Raw genomic sequence first — 13078 nt, forward strand, 5'->3', positions numbered from 1 at the left:
ACCAAGTGTCTTGTCAGAATACTAGAAGGGGATTGGATCGATCTAGATTAAGTTATTTGTTTTTCTTTCCGGTTTTTGGTCATTTTGTTGTACGACCGAAAACCGCTTCACTACTCCTTCGGACTTAGTTGTAAAATTTTCTAATTTTAAAGTCTCCTCTTTTTCTTTCCATATCTCTCTTTCCGGTTTTGAATTCAATAAACATAAGATTTCATGTTAATCGAAAATTCTGGTTAACAAAGCTTCCGGTAAATCAAAATCTCAAGCAAAATGAAAAGTTTGAAAAACTTACCGCCCACAGTTTTACCGCACAAAATTTACCGCCCATTGTATTCTCCGAATTTATCGCCGAAAGTTACTGCAGTAACTTTTGGAGGGAAAGTTGGCGCCAAAATATAATCAAGTGACGGTTCGTCTTCCAACCGTTCGAAACTGCCTCCTATATAAGTTCAGAACAGTTCATTCTCTACACAAGCTTTCTCTCTAAAAATTCTCAAATCTTCAAAGGCTTTCTAACTTCCGTTCATCGCTGTTCTTCATCCTTTTCATTCACAAGATCAACATGGCTCTAGGTAAAGCACCATTTCAATGGATGTTGCAGGTCGATTTCAACGATATCAACGAACACGCCGGGGAGGAAAACAAGGTCGTGCTTCAATCTCTAAGAGATTCGGGATTGGAAGCATTCTTGTTTAGTCCGTTCGTCGTGCACCCGACGGTAGTTATGGAGTTTCTGGCGACGGCGACTTTAACGAAGAGGAAGGTCTCCGCCACCGTCAGCGGCAAAGAGGTGAATATCACGGAGGAGCTATTCTCTGAAGCACTCGGTTTGCCAAATACTGAGTTGGACTTCAAGACTAGCTTGACCGATGCAGAATCCAACGCGGTCCGGTTGGTGATATCGGCTGACGATCAGGATCTAGTGACTCACTCAAGCCGGAAGAACAAACTCAAACCGTAGTTCAAGTGGTTGCTGAATATAATCTCTCGTTCAATTTAGGGTAGAGGAGGTAACTTCGATAACCTGACCAAACTTAAGCTTAAAATGATGATGGCGATTGTCCGCGGTGACAAGATAGATTGGGGAGCCGTTATCTTCGAACAATTCTGTGAGATGGTAATAAAGAAGGATGGTCGGGTTCAGGCCTTCGCGATGCAAATTGTCAAAATTCTTAAGTTCCTTGATGTGGAACTTGGTGAAGGTGAACCGCTCCCACCCGCTAACATTCTTAACTCAGCAAATGAGTAAGAAGACTGCCAAAGCGGCTAAGCCGAAGTCATCCAGAACGAAGTCTTCAAAGGGAACCAGTTCATCCGCTCCGGCTGAAGAAGGTTCGAAACAAAAAAATCCTAAGGGGAAGGCGGTTCAAGCCGGGGCCTCCCAGAAGAAAAAGGGAAGGAAGAAGTCCTCCGCAAAGAAGAGCTCCAACAAGCCGGCTGACTCCGAGAAAACTCTCTACTCGGATCATTCGCCAAAGAGAACCGGAGACGTCTTTCAGCCTATTCCCATCAACACCGTTCACCCCATCCATGTCGACTCTCAATCACCAAGGCAAACCGAAGCCTCGGGGAGCCAAGAAACCGACTCAACATCAAAGGAGGCAGTAGAGGTTAGTATTCACTCTGAAAACTCCGAATCTCCTAACAAGAACATCGACGAGATAATGGCCGACGTAGGTTTAAATACCTCAGAAGTCATCGTGGACGTAGTCCAAAACATTGCTAAGGAAACTGAAGACGATGTGTCAAGTCGTCTTAAGCCAGCTGATCAGGTTGAGATACCTGGTCAGAGTGAAATTCATTCGGTCAAAGAAACAGCCAAAACTGTGAACATCACCCCTCCGGCTCAGGAGGGAAATACTGAAGAAAAGGAACCATCCGGTTCGGCGGGGAACAAGTCCGTTCCAATCGATATAACGCTCTAATCGGCCCAAGATGGGCCAGCTGATTCAACTTTAACACCTTAAAGTCCAATTCAGGTTAACAAAGGCAAAAGGGTTTTACTCGAAGATTCCGCGGTAAAGGGAAAAGGTGTTATGCAAACCGGCTCCCAACCTGAGATCATAACCGAGGCCGAGGTCGTCATTTCCGCAGAAGAAGAGGAGGAGATGTTTGAGCAGCTCCTTAGGGATATGGACAAAGATGCTAGTGAGTTGATATCACCATACCACTTATGGGTCAAACTCCGTTGTGAGACAATGTTGTCAGACATGATCCCGAAGATGAGCGGTAACAAATACTGGGAGAAACTCTTAGAATTAGAAGAAGTGGCTCTCAAGTTGGCAAATGCCAATGTTATCCAAGCCGCATTCAGCAAAACCGCGGTGATTCACGAATACGCCCGGTTACAAGCAGTAGAAGATGCATTGAGGGAAGCAGAAGGAGCAGCTTTAACTCCTATTGAATCGAGAATGTTTGAACGGTTTCACCTAGTGCGGGAAAAACTCATTAAAAGTGTTGACCGGCTCAACGCAAAATGGAGGAACGATTGCATACATTACTTACCCCATGCCGACTTATATCAAAGCAAACCTTTCTTTGCTGTCGGGGAGACCTCCATGACAGCAGAAAACTGGGGAAGTGATCCTCCTCAACCTGATAAGGCTCCGAAACTTGAGCAGGTAAAGCAAGTGGTGATCGATACACTTACTTCTTGCCTTGGGAACTACAGCGTTGCAACCAATGAGAAGATTGCAACAGTTGAAACCAACCTGACGAACACTATCCGGGGATCAGTTCAAACCGAAATGGTCAACACCGCTCAAATATCGATGAGGTCGATGATAGATGAAGTCGTGCAAACTTCAGTCAAATCATTGATCGCAGAGTCCGTCCAAACTGTAACAGCTCCCTTAACCGATATGTTGCAGGCTATGGTCGCTCATATTGAAGAGTTGTCCAAACTTCAGGTGAACAAAATTCAAGCGCAAATCAGTTCTGATGCCGAAACCGCAAAGAAACTTCAAGACGAAGAGAGGGAGAGGGAACGATTAAGGAAGTAAAATGAGGAAAAAGATCATGAGTTGGCCAAGCAGTGCAATGAGGAAGAATAGGCAGCTCTCCAAGAACCCATACCGGCTCAGCCCTCGCACGCTATGAAGACAAGGAATAAAAACAAGCGAAAGGCGGTTTCAGAAGTAATGAAGCGGGCAGAACGGAACAGTCGAAGAGAAATCGAACTGGTAAACGAAGAACCTCTTGAAGAAGAAGAAGAGGACCTCGAAGAACTCAACCGGCGTAAGAAGAAAGCAGTCGAACTCTCAACCACAACCCCAAGCTCCAAACCGATTGTTGCTCAAACGTCTCGACCACCAAAACCAGCCTGTGGCGGTTTTGGATTCGGCAAACGAACTCCCGGCATCTCAAGTTTATGGGACGGATGGCAATTCAACGCTGAACGATGAGACAGGGATTGGAGGGCAAGGGAAGAAAAAGAAAGAAGGCAGAAGGAAAAAGAAATTGAAAAGGGGGGACCATCCAAACCTTAGTTTCTTTCATTTCCTTAAGAACAATTTATCTATGTTTGATTTGGTTTCAGAACTCAGTCGTTTTTATCATATTTTGACGTTATTAATTTCCTAAATATCCTTTGAAAAATCAAAACATGTTTTGAAAATTTTTCTTAAATAGAAAAACATCAAATAGGTAGAAATTGTTAAACAGATTTTTCAAACCGGCCATACATTACAAGTTTTAAATATTTATTCTAAATAATCAAAAAGGGATAAATTGATAGAAAAATTAAGTAAGTTAATTTTCAAAACCAGCCCTACATTACAAGTTTTGAATATTTATTCTAAATAATCAAAAAGGGAGAAATTGATAAGAAAAATTAAGTAAGTTAATTTTCAAAACCGGCCATACATTACAAGTTTTGAATATTTATTCTAAATAATCAAAAAGGGAGAAATTGATAGAAAAATTAAGTAAATTAATTTTTGGAACCGGCCAGAAAAACTAAACAACTATTAACTTCTATGTGCAGGAACAGATCAAATTGCACAAATCGGCAGGAGCCTCATAAACCGGTTGTTGAACACTCAAGAGCAGATCGAATTGTACAAACCGGCTGGAGCCTCATAAACCGGCTGAAGAACACTTCAAATAAATCCAGTTCCAAGTGATCAAGTCAAGATCAGAGGAACCGGTTTTAACTCTCTCAAGAGACCGGCTAGCAAAGACAAGTTTACATTCCAGCCGGACTATACTGTGTAAGAAACAACCGGAAACTACAATTTGCAGAGATGACGTAATATGACGAAATAGACGTGTCTTGAAGGGATAAAAGAAGATAAGATCCGATCAGAAGCATGCGAGGAAAGCAATGATGAATTACTGATCCAACGTTGACAACCGGAAGGTGCATGCCTGACACGTGTCTGAATCTGCAAACCGGCAACGTCATCTTTACCTGAGGAGTGTCTGCATGCTTGCCAAGTGTTGAGGAAGGTGAAACGTGCAAACAACCTTCCTGCACCGGCGTGACGCTAGATTGACCAATCCCACGATGAGAGAAAAAAGTAACCGTTGGGATCGTCCTCACTATAAATGGAAGACGAAACGACCTCATTAATGGTGACACAAGTTACGAAAATCTTAGAGAGATAAAGAAATCTTACGCGCGATCCAAAACTGTTGTATTATTAACAGGAAGCTTTGTTTGTGTGTGTTTGTGTTGTATTTGTGTATTACATTAAGAGTGAATTGGTGTAACCGGCCAGTAGCGAGTTGGGCTCGACCGGATGTGTTATTGTTGTAACTTTGAAAGTTAGTGGAGATCCTTCTCATAACCTGACAAGAAGGGGTGACGTAGGAGAGTTTGCTCCGAACATCCATAAAAAATCGTGTCTCATGTTACTTCCTTTATTTACTGCTTACTCACCTAACCTAACCACAAACCAAAACAATTTTACTCCTTATATCAAAAACTGGTCCACTCATATTTCTAAAACTGACTCCTCCTAAACATCATCTAAGTCGCATACGTTGCTTCAGACTGAAACAGGCATTTCCGCCCTTGAACCCGGTTCAAGAGTCTGTGACAGTTTGCGAAATGCTGAGAACGGTTATAGTCTCTAACCGGACTATCACCAATGTGTTGTGTGTATTGTAAGAGGTCACCCTTCCTGAAACCGGAAACACCCCCGGTCCTCCAAGGGCGTCCCCGATCCTAACACACAATACTGTAGTAGCTGCTATAAACTCTTCCTCACATAAAGATAAAACAGCAGTTCGTTGCTTTTGAGATTGTCAGGTGATCAAATTCTCGTTGAGATAAAACACCATTACTCTGGTTCTTTTTCTATCGTCTATGTTACCATCTTGGTCGTTATTAAAATCAACGAGTTCTGTAACTTCTCATCCTCTTCTGAACTGAATCATATAAGTCGTCGTTCCCTTCACGTACCGAAGAATATGTTTTTTACTATCTGTTGGTGTAGAGTGGTAGGCTTATCCATGTATCGACTCACTATGCCAACTGCATAAGATATATCGGTTTGAGTGTGTGTCAAGTACCTGAGACACCGGATGTTACGCCTATACTCCCTTAGATTCACTAAGCTTCCTTCCACATCCTTTCCTAGTTGCAACTTTTTTCCATAGGATACTTGCTCGTGTTACAATCCTCCATTGCAAACTGTCTCAACACCTTTTTTGCATAAGCTTCTTGTTTTACCTCGATGTTATCTTTTAGAGGTCCACCTCGATACCAAGATAGTACGAGAGTATCCCGAGATCACTCATCTCGAACTCCTTCATCATCTGTTTTTTTAAACTCATCAGCACTCTTAACGCTTGATCCTGTCACGATCAAGTCGTCGATGTATACACCAACAATGAGTACTTCTTCTCCATGGTTTCTCGTGTACACAACCTGCTCTTGAAAACACTTCACGAAACCGAGACTCATCATTCTCTTATTGAGGCAAGTGTTCCACGCACTTGGTGTTTGACATGGTCCGTAGAGATCCTTGTATAACTTGTACACCTTATGCTCTTTATTCTTGATGACGAAGCCTTCAGTTTGAGTGACATAGACTTCTTCTTTAATGGTTGATTTTGACATCCAAGTGGTGAATCTCCCATCTACGGTGAGCTATAATGGAAAGAATTAGCCTGATTGTTTCAAGTTTCACCACCGGTGCAAAGTTCTCTTTAGAATCATCGTCTTGCTTCTGCACATAGCCTTTTGCTACCAATCTCGCTTTGTGCTTGAGGATATTGCATTAACTGTCTCTTTTCAACTTAAAAACCCACTTTAACCCGATGGTTTTGTGACCGGGTGGTAAGTTGGTGAACTCCCATGTCTTATTCTTCCTAATAGACTCGAACTCTTTGTTCATGGCCTCATTCCACGACTCTTTGACTACCGCCTTGTGAGGAAAGCTGTGTACAATGGAAAACTGGTTTCGAAGAAAATATGGGAGGTAACCCGAGAAAAAGCGCAGAAAGTAGAATGGGCTCCTCTTATATGGTCAACGAAGATTATCCATCGATACCAATTTATCATATGGCTCGCCTTCTGGGAAAGAATCAGCACTCGTGATCGTATCAGCAAATATATGAGCATCCCAGGCGCGAGCTGTCTTCTATACAGAGGAAATGAAGAATATATAGATCACCTATTCGGGAGCTACTATATTGCGTCAGAGCTTTGGGACAGTATCTATAAAAGTCTGGAGTTGATCAGTTTCCCGAGCGAATAGAATGAAATCAAAGAAGTTGCACTACTCAATGCCAAGGGAAATAGATTTGTAACAAGCGTGTTCAAGTGCGGCTTTGGAGCAGTGGTGTATAACATTTGGCAAAAAGGAAAGCAAGGGTATATGGGAGAACCCGCAGGAATGTTGAAGAGTTATGGAAAGATATTACATCGGATTGCAGCGCCCTTGCAGAAACGTGGAGAAGAATCCTAAGAACGGAGCAGAACTAGAATATCTGCAGTAACTCATTATAATTGAAAGCATTGTAATCAGATAATTCATTTACGTTTTTAGGTTTTTATCTTTTATTCAGAATGTTAAGACTTCAAAATCATTGTAGGCCTGTCTAGAATGATCTCTTAAACTCGTGGTTTTTTTCCCCATTTTTGGGAATTTTTAATGAAATGACGCTAAGTCATTTTCCACCAAAAAAATTGTATAGGTTGTCTAAGGTTAATACTTAAAATGAAATGTCGTGAGTATGATATATTGCTTAAATATATGTATGCAAATATATAAATTTCTTAAACTACTTATACCATCTTCAATAAGAAAATAAGCATGATACATAACCCTAAAGTTAGCAAGTTCTAACTACGAGTATCATGCAAGTGAGAATAAGCCTTACAGATAGATATATTTCGCTCTCTATATATATAAATATGTATTATATACTTATTATCTATCCAAAGGTTAGAAATGTATATTATGAACATTTTCTATTTTCTTGACCTAGGTCGTTAACTAAAGGAAAGAAGATGTCGATAGCAAACCAACATAATTGTGATTAAGGAGATAGTGAGGGATCTATATCGTGACCTAGACATGGTGTATTGCTGACTTTTTTTTTTGAGAAAAACAACTTAACGTCATTTCATTAAAAATTCCCAAAAACGAAAAAAAACAAATGAGTTTTTTGTATTTTCCTACACAAGCCTAGAAAAATCAAGTTCGTTACGGTATAAAACAAATGAATTACAAACAATCATCGGAATTAAAAACAAATTTAAATTACGTTTATCTCGCTAAAAAAGAGCGTCTTTGGCGACTTCCTAATATTATACCTTCTAGTTCCTGTAAAAGCTCCAATTCTGTTCATTTTTCGGGGCTCTTCTCCACTTTTAAATGTTCTTGCTATAGTCAGTTATAATATTGTCCCAGGTGTGCTCCAGCCTTCTTTGATTCCCTGAGAATGCCCTCGCGTTTCTCTTCCTCTAGATGTTGTAAACTGTTGAGTCGAATCCGTATTTAAAAAATTTGACTTAAACTTTGTGTCTTTCGTTTTCTTCAAAGCCACTTCCTTGATTTCTTTCCAATCTCCTGGGAATATGGTCATCTCCATATTTTTTGCAATTTTATTCCCATGTTTCGAGGCAAATAAACAGTTCCCGAAGAGATGATCAATGATTTCTTCATTCTCTTCACACAACAGACAACTTGAATCTAGAATTTCCATGTACTCCTGACGCGATCTTTCGTGTTTAGCCTTTCCCAAAATGCAAGCCATATGATGAATTGGTATCTCGGGATAATCTTTGACGACCAAACTAGATTAGCCTAATCTACTGTTTTCTCCATCTCTCGGATGGTGTTCCACACTTTGCTTGAAATCATCTTCTCGTTTTCCTTGGCTTTCCATCGGTCTACTTGTGATCTTTTGTTAAATTTGATGTTACTGATATGTTTGAGAAGGCGTCGCCCCACCGGTATTCGTATAAGGAGAAAATTCCATAGTCTGTCTTTAATATCTCTAACCTTGGAAGCTAGGCAGTCCCGTCTGATCCTCACGTTTATGAATTTCTCTTAATTGATTAGCGGTTGGTCCTTATACCCAAAATCATGCCAAAATAGTGTATTTTTAGTATCTCCTCAGCTAATATCAAAAAGTCCTGCAATATTGTTTCTTAACTTAAGGATTTTATTTAACGACCATCTCATACCTTCTCTTATTTTGGATGTCCAAACGCTTGATTTGTGTTTCATAAATCGGGTGTGGACCCACTTGATCTAGAGTGATTCTTGTTTGCTCTCGATGACCTATATGTGCTTATACGCCAATGTTTTATTCCATTCAACACAGTTCTTGAGCCCTATGATGCCTTCTTTCTTTGATTTGCAAAGTGCGGTCCACTTAATATAGCAGACTGTTTGGGTATGGAGGATTGGCGTTCAAAGTCGGGATTGTCTCGTTCCATTTGGGAAGCTTCTCTCTACTCTATTTAGAAGCCATCCGATTTACGTGACAGTTTCTTTAATCAAACCCTAACATGAATTTAAAATGAAAACGGAAATGAATTAGGTATAAATAGATCTAAAAACCCGCGAGATATACCAAATGAATGTGGTGAGTGCAAACCTTACATCTACCATAAATAAGTATATATATATATATATAACGGCTAAGTTTGATTATTTAAGTCCCGTTAGCCAAAAAAAAATTCAAAATTTCTTTGGTTCAACAATATTTTTGATTGATTTGGTTCAATATTTTCTTCACTCATGTATATAACATAAGTTTTATAACTAATAGCATAGTAGTTTAAAAAAAATCATACTCCACAGTTGCTAAATAAGTAACAAAATGATTGTAATTGGCGATGTATCTAATTTTCTCTTATAATAGTAGTGTGTCAAGTTTTAACTTGCTTTATAAGTGACATTTATTAAATATATGTAAATAAATATTGGGAAGAATTTAATTTTATTATCGAACTATAACAGAATATCTATGTATATCAATAAACTAATTTTTGTTCATTCAAATCACTGTAGTTGAACTTAATGTTCATATGTATCATTGGTTAACAAAAACATTCAAGTTTATTAAGTTTTTGTTAAATGATGACACGTGTAATTGACATATTATTTTTTAAAATTAATATATATTATAGTTTTATTTATAAATTTTAAATAATAAAAAAATTATATTTTCAAAGATGTTAACCAAACAATCTAAAATATTTTGAGAGGCAGTAACAATAATTCACTTTTATTAATTAATATATTTTCAACATTTATTTTAATTAACAGAATTTATTATTTAGAAAGATTAATAAAAATAAATGTTGAAAATATATTAATTTAAAAAAATGAATGATTATTAATACCTCTCAAAATGTATAATTTATTTGGTTAATGCATTTGAAAATATAAAATTAAGTTTTATTATTTAGAAAGAGTGAATAAAAATAAATATATAATATATATTAATTTAAAAAAATGACATGTCAATCATATGTGTCATCAATTAACGGATTTAGATGTTTTGTCAAGTATTAACATAGATAAACATTAAACTCAACTATAGTGGTATGAACAAACAAAAATTAGTTTAGTGATATACGTGAGTATTCCGTTACAGTTCGATGATAAAATTGACATTCTCCCTAATAAACAATTGCAAATATGTAACTAAAATAGAAATTTTGTAAATATGCAATTAAAGTAGTCACCTACATATATAACATAAGTTGCATAACCAAAATCATAGTAGTTTAATTAATTTCTTCATACTCCACAGTCGCTTAAAAAGTAGCACACTTATTGTAATTGGCTATATATTTTATTTTCTCATTATAATAGTGTCTCGAGATTTGTTTTGAGCTACAAAATCTAGTATACAGTTGCCTCTATCAATGATTAGTTTAGTCATTTATGTAAGACTCTAATAAAGCTCTATTAGTTATTATTATATTTTTTAATAATATTTTTTTATCTTTCAAATAATTTGGTTGATGTTTTTATTTTTTTTATAATCATATTCTCTGAGTTTTATTTTCAGTTGTTACTTTATCCCAATAGTTAATGCCCATATTTTTATTATACTTAATTCAATCATATGTGCTTTTTTACTAGTTATTTAGTCAATACACGACCATTTTTTCGTGAGGATGAGTTTCTTTTCAGGTATTATTTCACCCAACATTCTATACAGATATGATTATAACTTCTTCGATAGTTTTCTTTTATGCAACACACTTCCATCCCGTATCAATAAAAAAAACTAAAACATAACAAAATCCAATAATTATATTTCTTAAAAATACTTCAAAATAAAAATTACATTTCTTACAATAATTAAAAATACATCTCTTACTATACTTAAAAATAAAAATTACATTTTCCATAATAATTAAAAATAATTTCTTACCATACTTTAAAATAAAAATTACATTTCCACAATATTTAATAATACAACATAAATAATTGTTTTAATGTAATGTTTTTTGTTCATGTAGTATAATTTGCGTTTATTTAATGATGTTTAATTTTTTTATGTGTATAAATTATTTATTTATAATTAATTTTTTCATAATTTTTTTTAATGAGTGTAAATTCAAAAATAAAATTTGTGTTTAATTTGTAAAGTCTATAAAAATATTGGTAGTTATTGAAAAAGTTAATGTGAAATGAAATATTTTTAAAATATATTTTTATGTTTGAAAATGTATTTTTAGGTTAGAGATGAATTATTATTTAACGTAAAGTTTAATACATTTTGATTTTAAGAATAAGATTATGAGTTAGAGAGTCTTATACTTAAATCTCCATATCTGCATGAAATATGCACCGCAGAACATAGGTTGAATATATATGTATATAAACTTCCTTATAGTTGCTCTCAAAGCATGACTTTGAAAATTCTCGTTTCGTCTTATTTACTTCAAAAGAAAAGAAATTAACTTGTTTCATAGTAGACAAGTCATAATAACGTACGTTGGTGGACTAGTTCTGTCAATTTTAACCAACTTTTGAATTTATTGTAATCTTCCATGGATCCACCACTTACCTAGAAGCTCATGACCAACTTCCAGGAAATATAATAACTTAGAAAATTATTATTGGATACTGGGTCAACTGAGGTCATGTTTACTTTTCTTCTTTTTAGTTTTATTTTTCCCTTTTTCTGATCTCTATATATAAGGTGTTAATTTGTTAACTAGCATATACAATATATTAACAATAAGCACAAGCTAAAGGGTGTAGAACTTGACATGGCTACCAATAACATGCAAATTTTCATCCTAATTGCAATTTTATTTGTGTGTAATTTCTCAGAGGCCAAGAAGGCTAAAATTGCGCATGTCGAGTTCTATATGCACGACATTGTGGGTGGCCCCAATCCTAGTGCAGTTCGAGTGGCTGGCCAGTCTTCTAATACAACTGGGCTTAACCCGATCACTAGTATGTATGGGTCCGTTTTTGTCATGGATAACGCTCTGACGTCCACTCCTAGTTTAAACTCAACCCTTATGGGTCGTGCACAAGGAATATATGTCATGGCTTCGCAACATAACGAGTTTAGTCTTTTAATGACTCTTACATATCACTTTATTCAAGGATCTTACAACGGTAGCTCGTTTAGTGTGGTTGGTAGGAATCCAGTTATGAATGAGACCCGAGAGATGCCCATAGTTGGAGGTACGGGTGTTTTTAGGATGGCACGTGGATATTGTTTGGCTAAGACATACTCAATGGACCAAATGGATGCGGTTGTAGGGTATAATGTCACTATTTTTCATTACTAGTTGTGTGTATAGAATATGAATTTCGAGTACTTTGCTTAATTTTTCATTTTATTATCTTTTTATCAAATAATTATACCCATACTTGAACAACATTATATCTCAATAATATTTTGTTTATTTGAATATTAATAAATTTTGAATAAATAGTTTTGGAAATTATGTCTTTTATATAATGAATTTGAGACTTTATATTCAACTAGTGTTAAACTTCCACAAGAAATGATAAAAAAAAAAATTAATTTAAAATGTCCGGACGAACTCTCTAGATACCTCGTTAGGTCATTCGACTGTAGTAGGTGTGCGATCATCCTACGAAATGGCGAGGAAGTCAAATAGATGAAGAGTATATTTACTATGTACTAGTCATCCCTATAGAGGAGATTGAAATTGTCGAGTCTATTGAAAATCATATAATGTACCCCGAATATGATGATCATTTGAGGGACTAGAGTAGAGGATGAAGAATGAAACAAAATAATGGTGGCCTTAAAACAAATGAAATGCCACGGAATATTCTAAACAACAAAGCAACTAACAATAATTTTAAGATAAACTTTGTAGTCTATGTTGTCAGCAGATTTATTTGGACCTCACAGAATCAAGAGTACAAGTATAGAGTTATTAGCGCTACTGCCATTTCTAATACGTAATCAAACATTGAATCCTTAATCTGTGAATACTCTAATTTTATTTTATTTAGTTTCTTTGCGAAGTAAACTAAAGTTACGAATCTTAAAGTAATTAGTTTATAACATATCTACGCGTAGTAATCTAAAACATGTAATTACGGTTCTATAGAGTGGCAGTAAGGGTGACTTATCTGTCAACTTTTCCACTATCAACGAC

At 36.3% G+C, this 13078-nt stretch overlaps 1 protein-coding gene across 1 annotated transcript; it reads left to right on the plus strand.

The window, feature by feature from the left end:
- Positions 1-11537: 11537 nt before the first annotated feature.
- On the plus strand, positions 11538-12300 carry LOC124920399 (dirigent protein 22-like). Its single transcript, XM_047460888.1, has one exon. The coding sequence runs from the start codon at positions 11699-11701 to the stop codon at positions 12230-12232; it is 534 nt and encodes a 177-aa protein (XP_047316844.1). The 5' UTR covers positions 11538-11698; the 3' UTR covers positions 12233-12300.
- Positions 12301-13078: the final 778 nt, after the last annotated feature.

Source organism: Impatiens glandulifera, chromosome 1 (genome assembly GCF_907164915.1).
Source record: "Impatiens glandulifera chromosome 1, dImpGla2.1, whole genome shotgun sequence".
In the NCBI taxonomy this organism is placed as follows: Eukaryota; Viridiplantae; Streptophyta; class Magnoliopsida; order Ericales; family Balsaminaceae; genus Impatiens; species Impatiens glandulifera.

What these genes read in the sequence shown, in the direction of transcription:
- LOC124920399 (XM_047460888.1), top strand. Translation starts at nt 11,699, where the DNA reads ATGGCTACCAATAACATGCAAATTTTCATCCTAATTGCAATTTTATTT.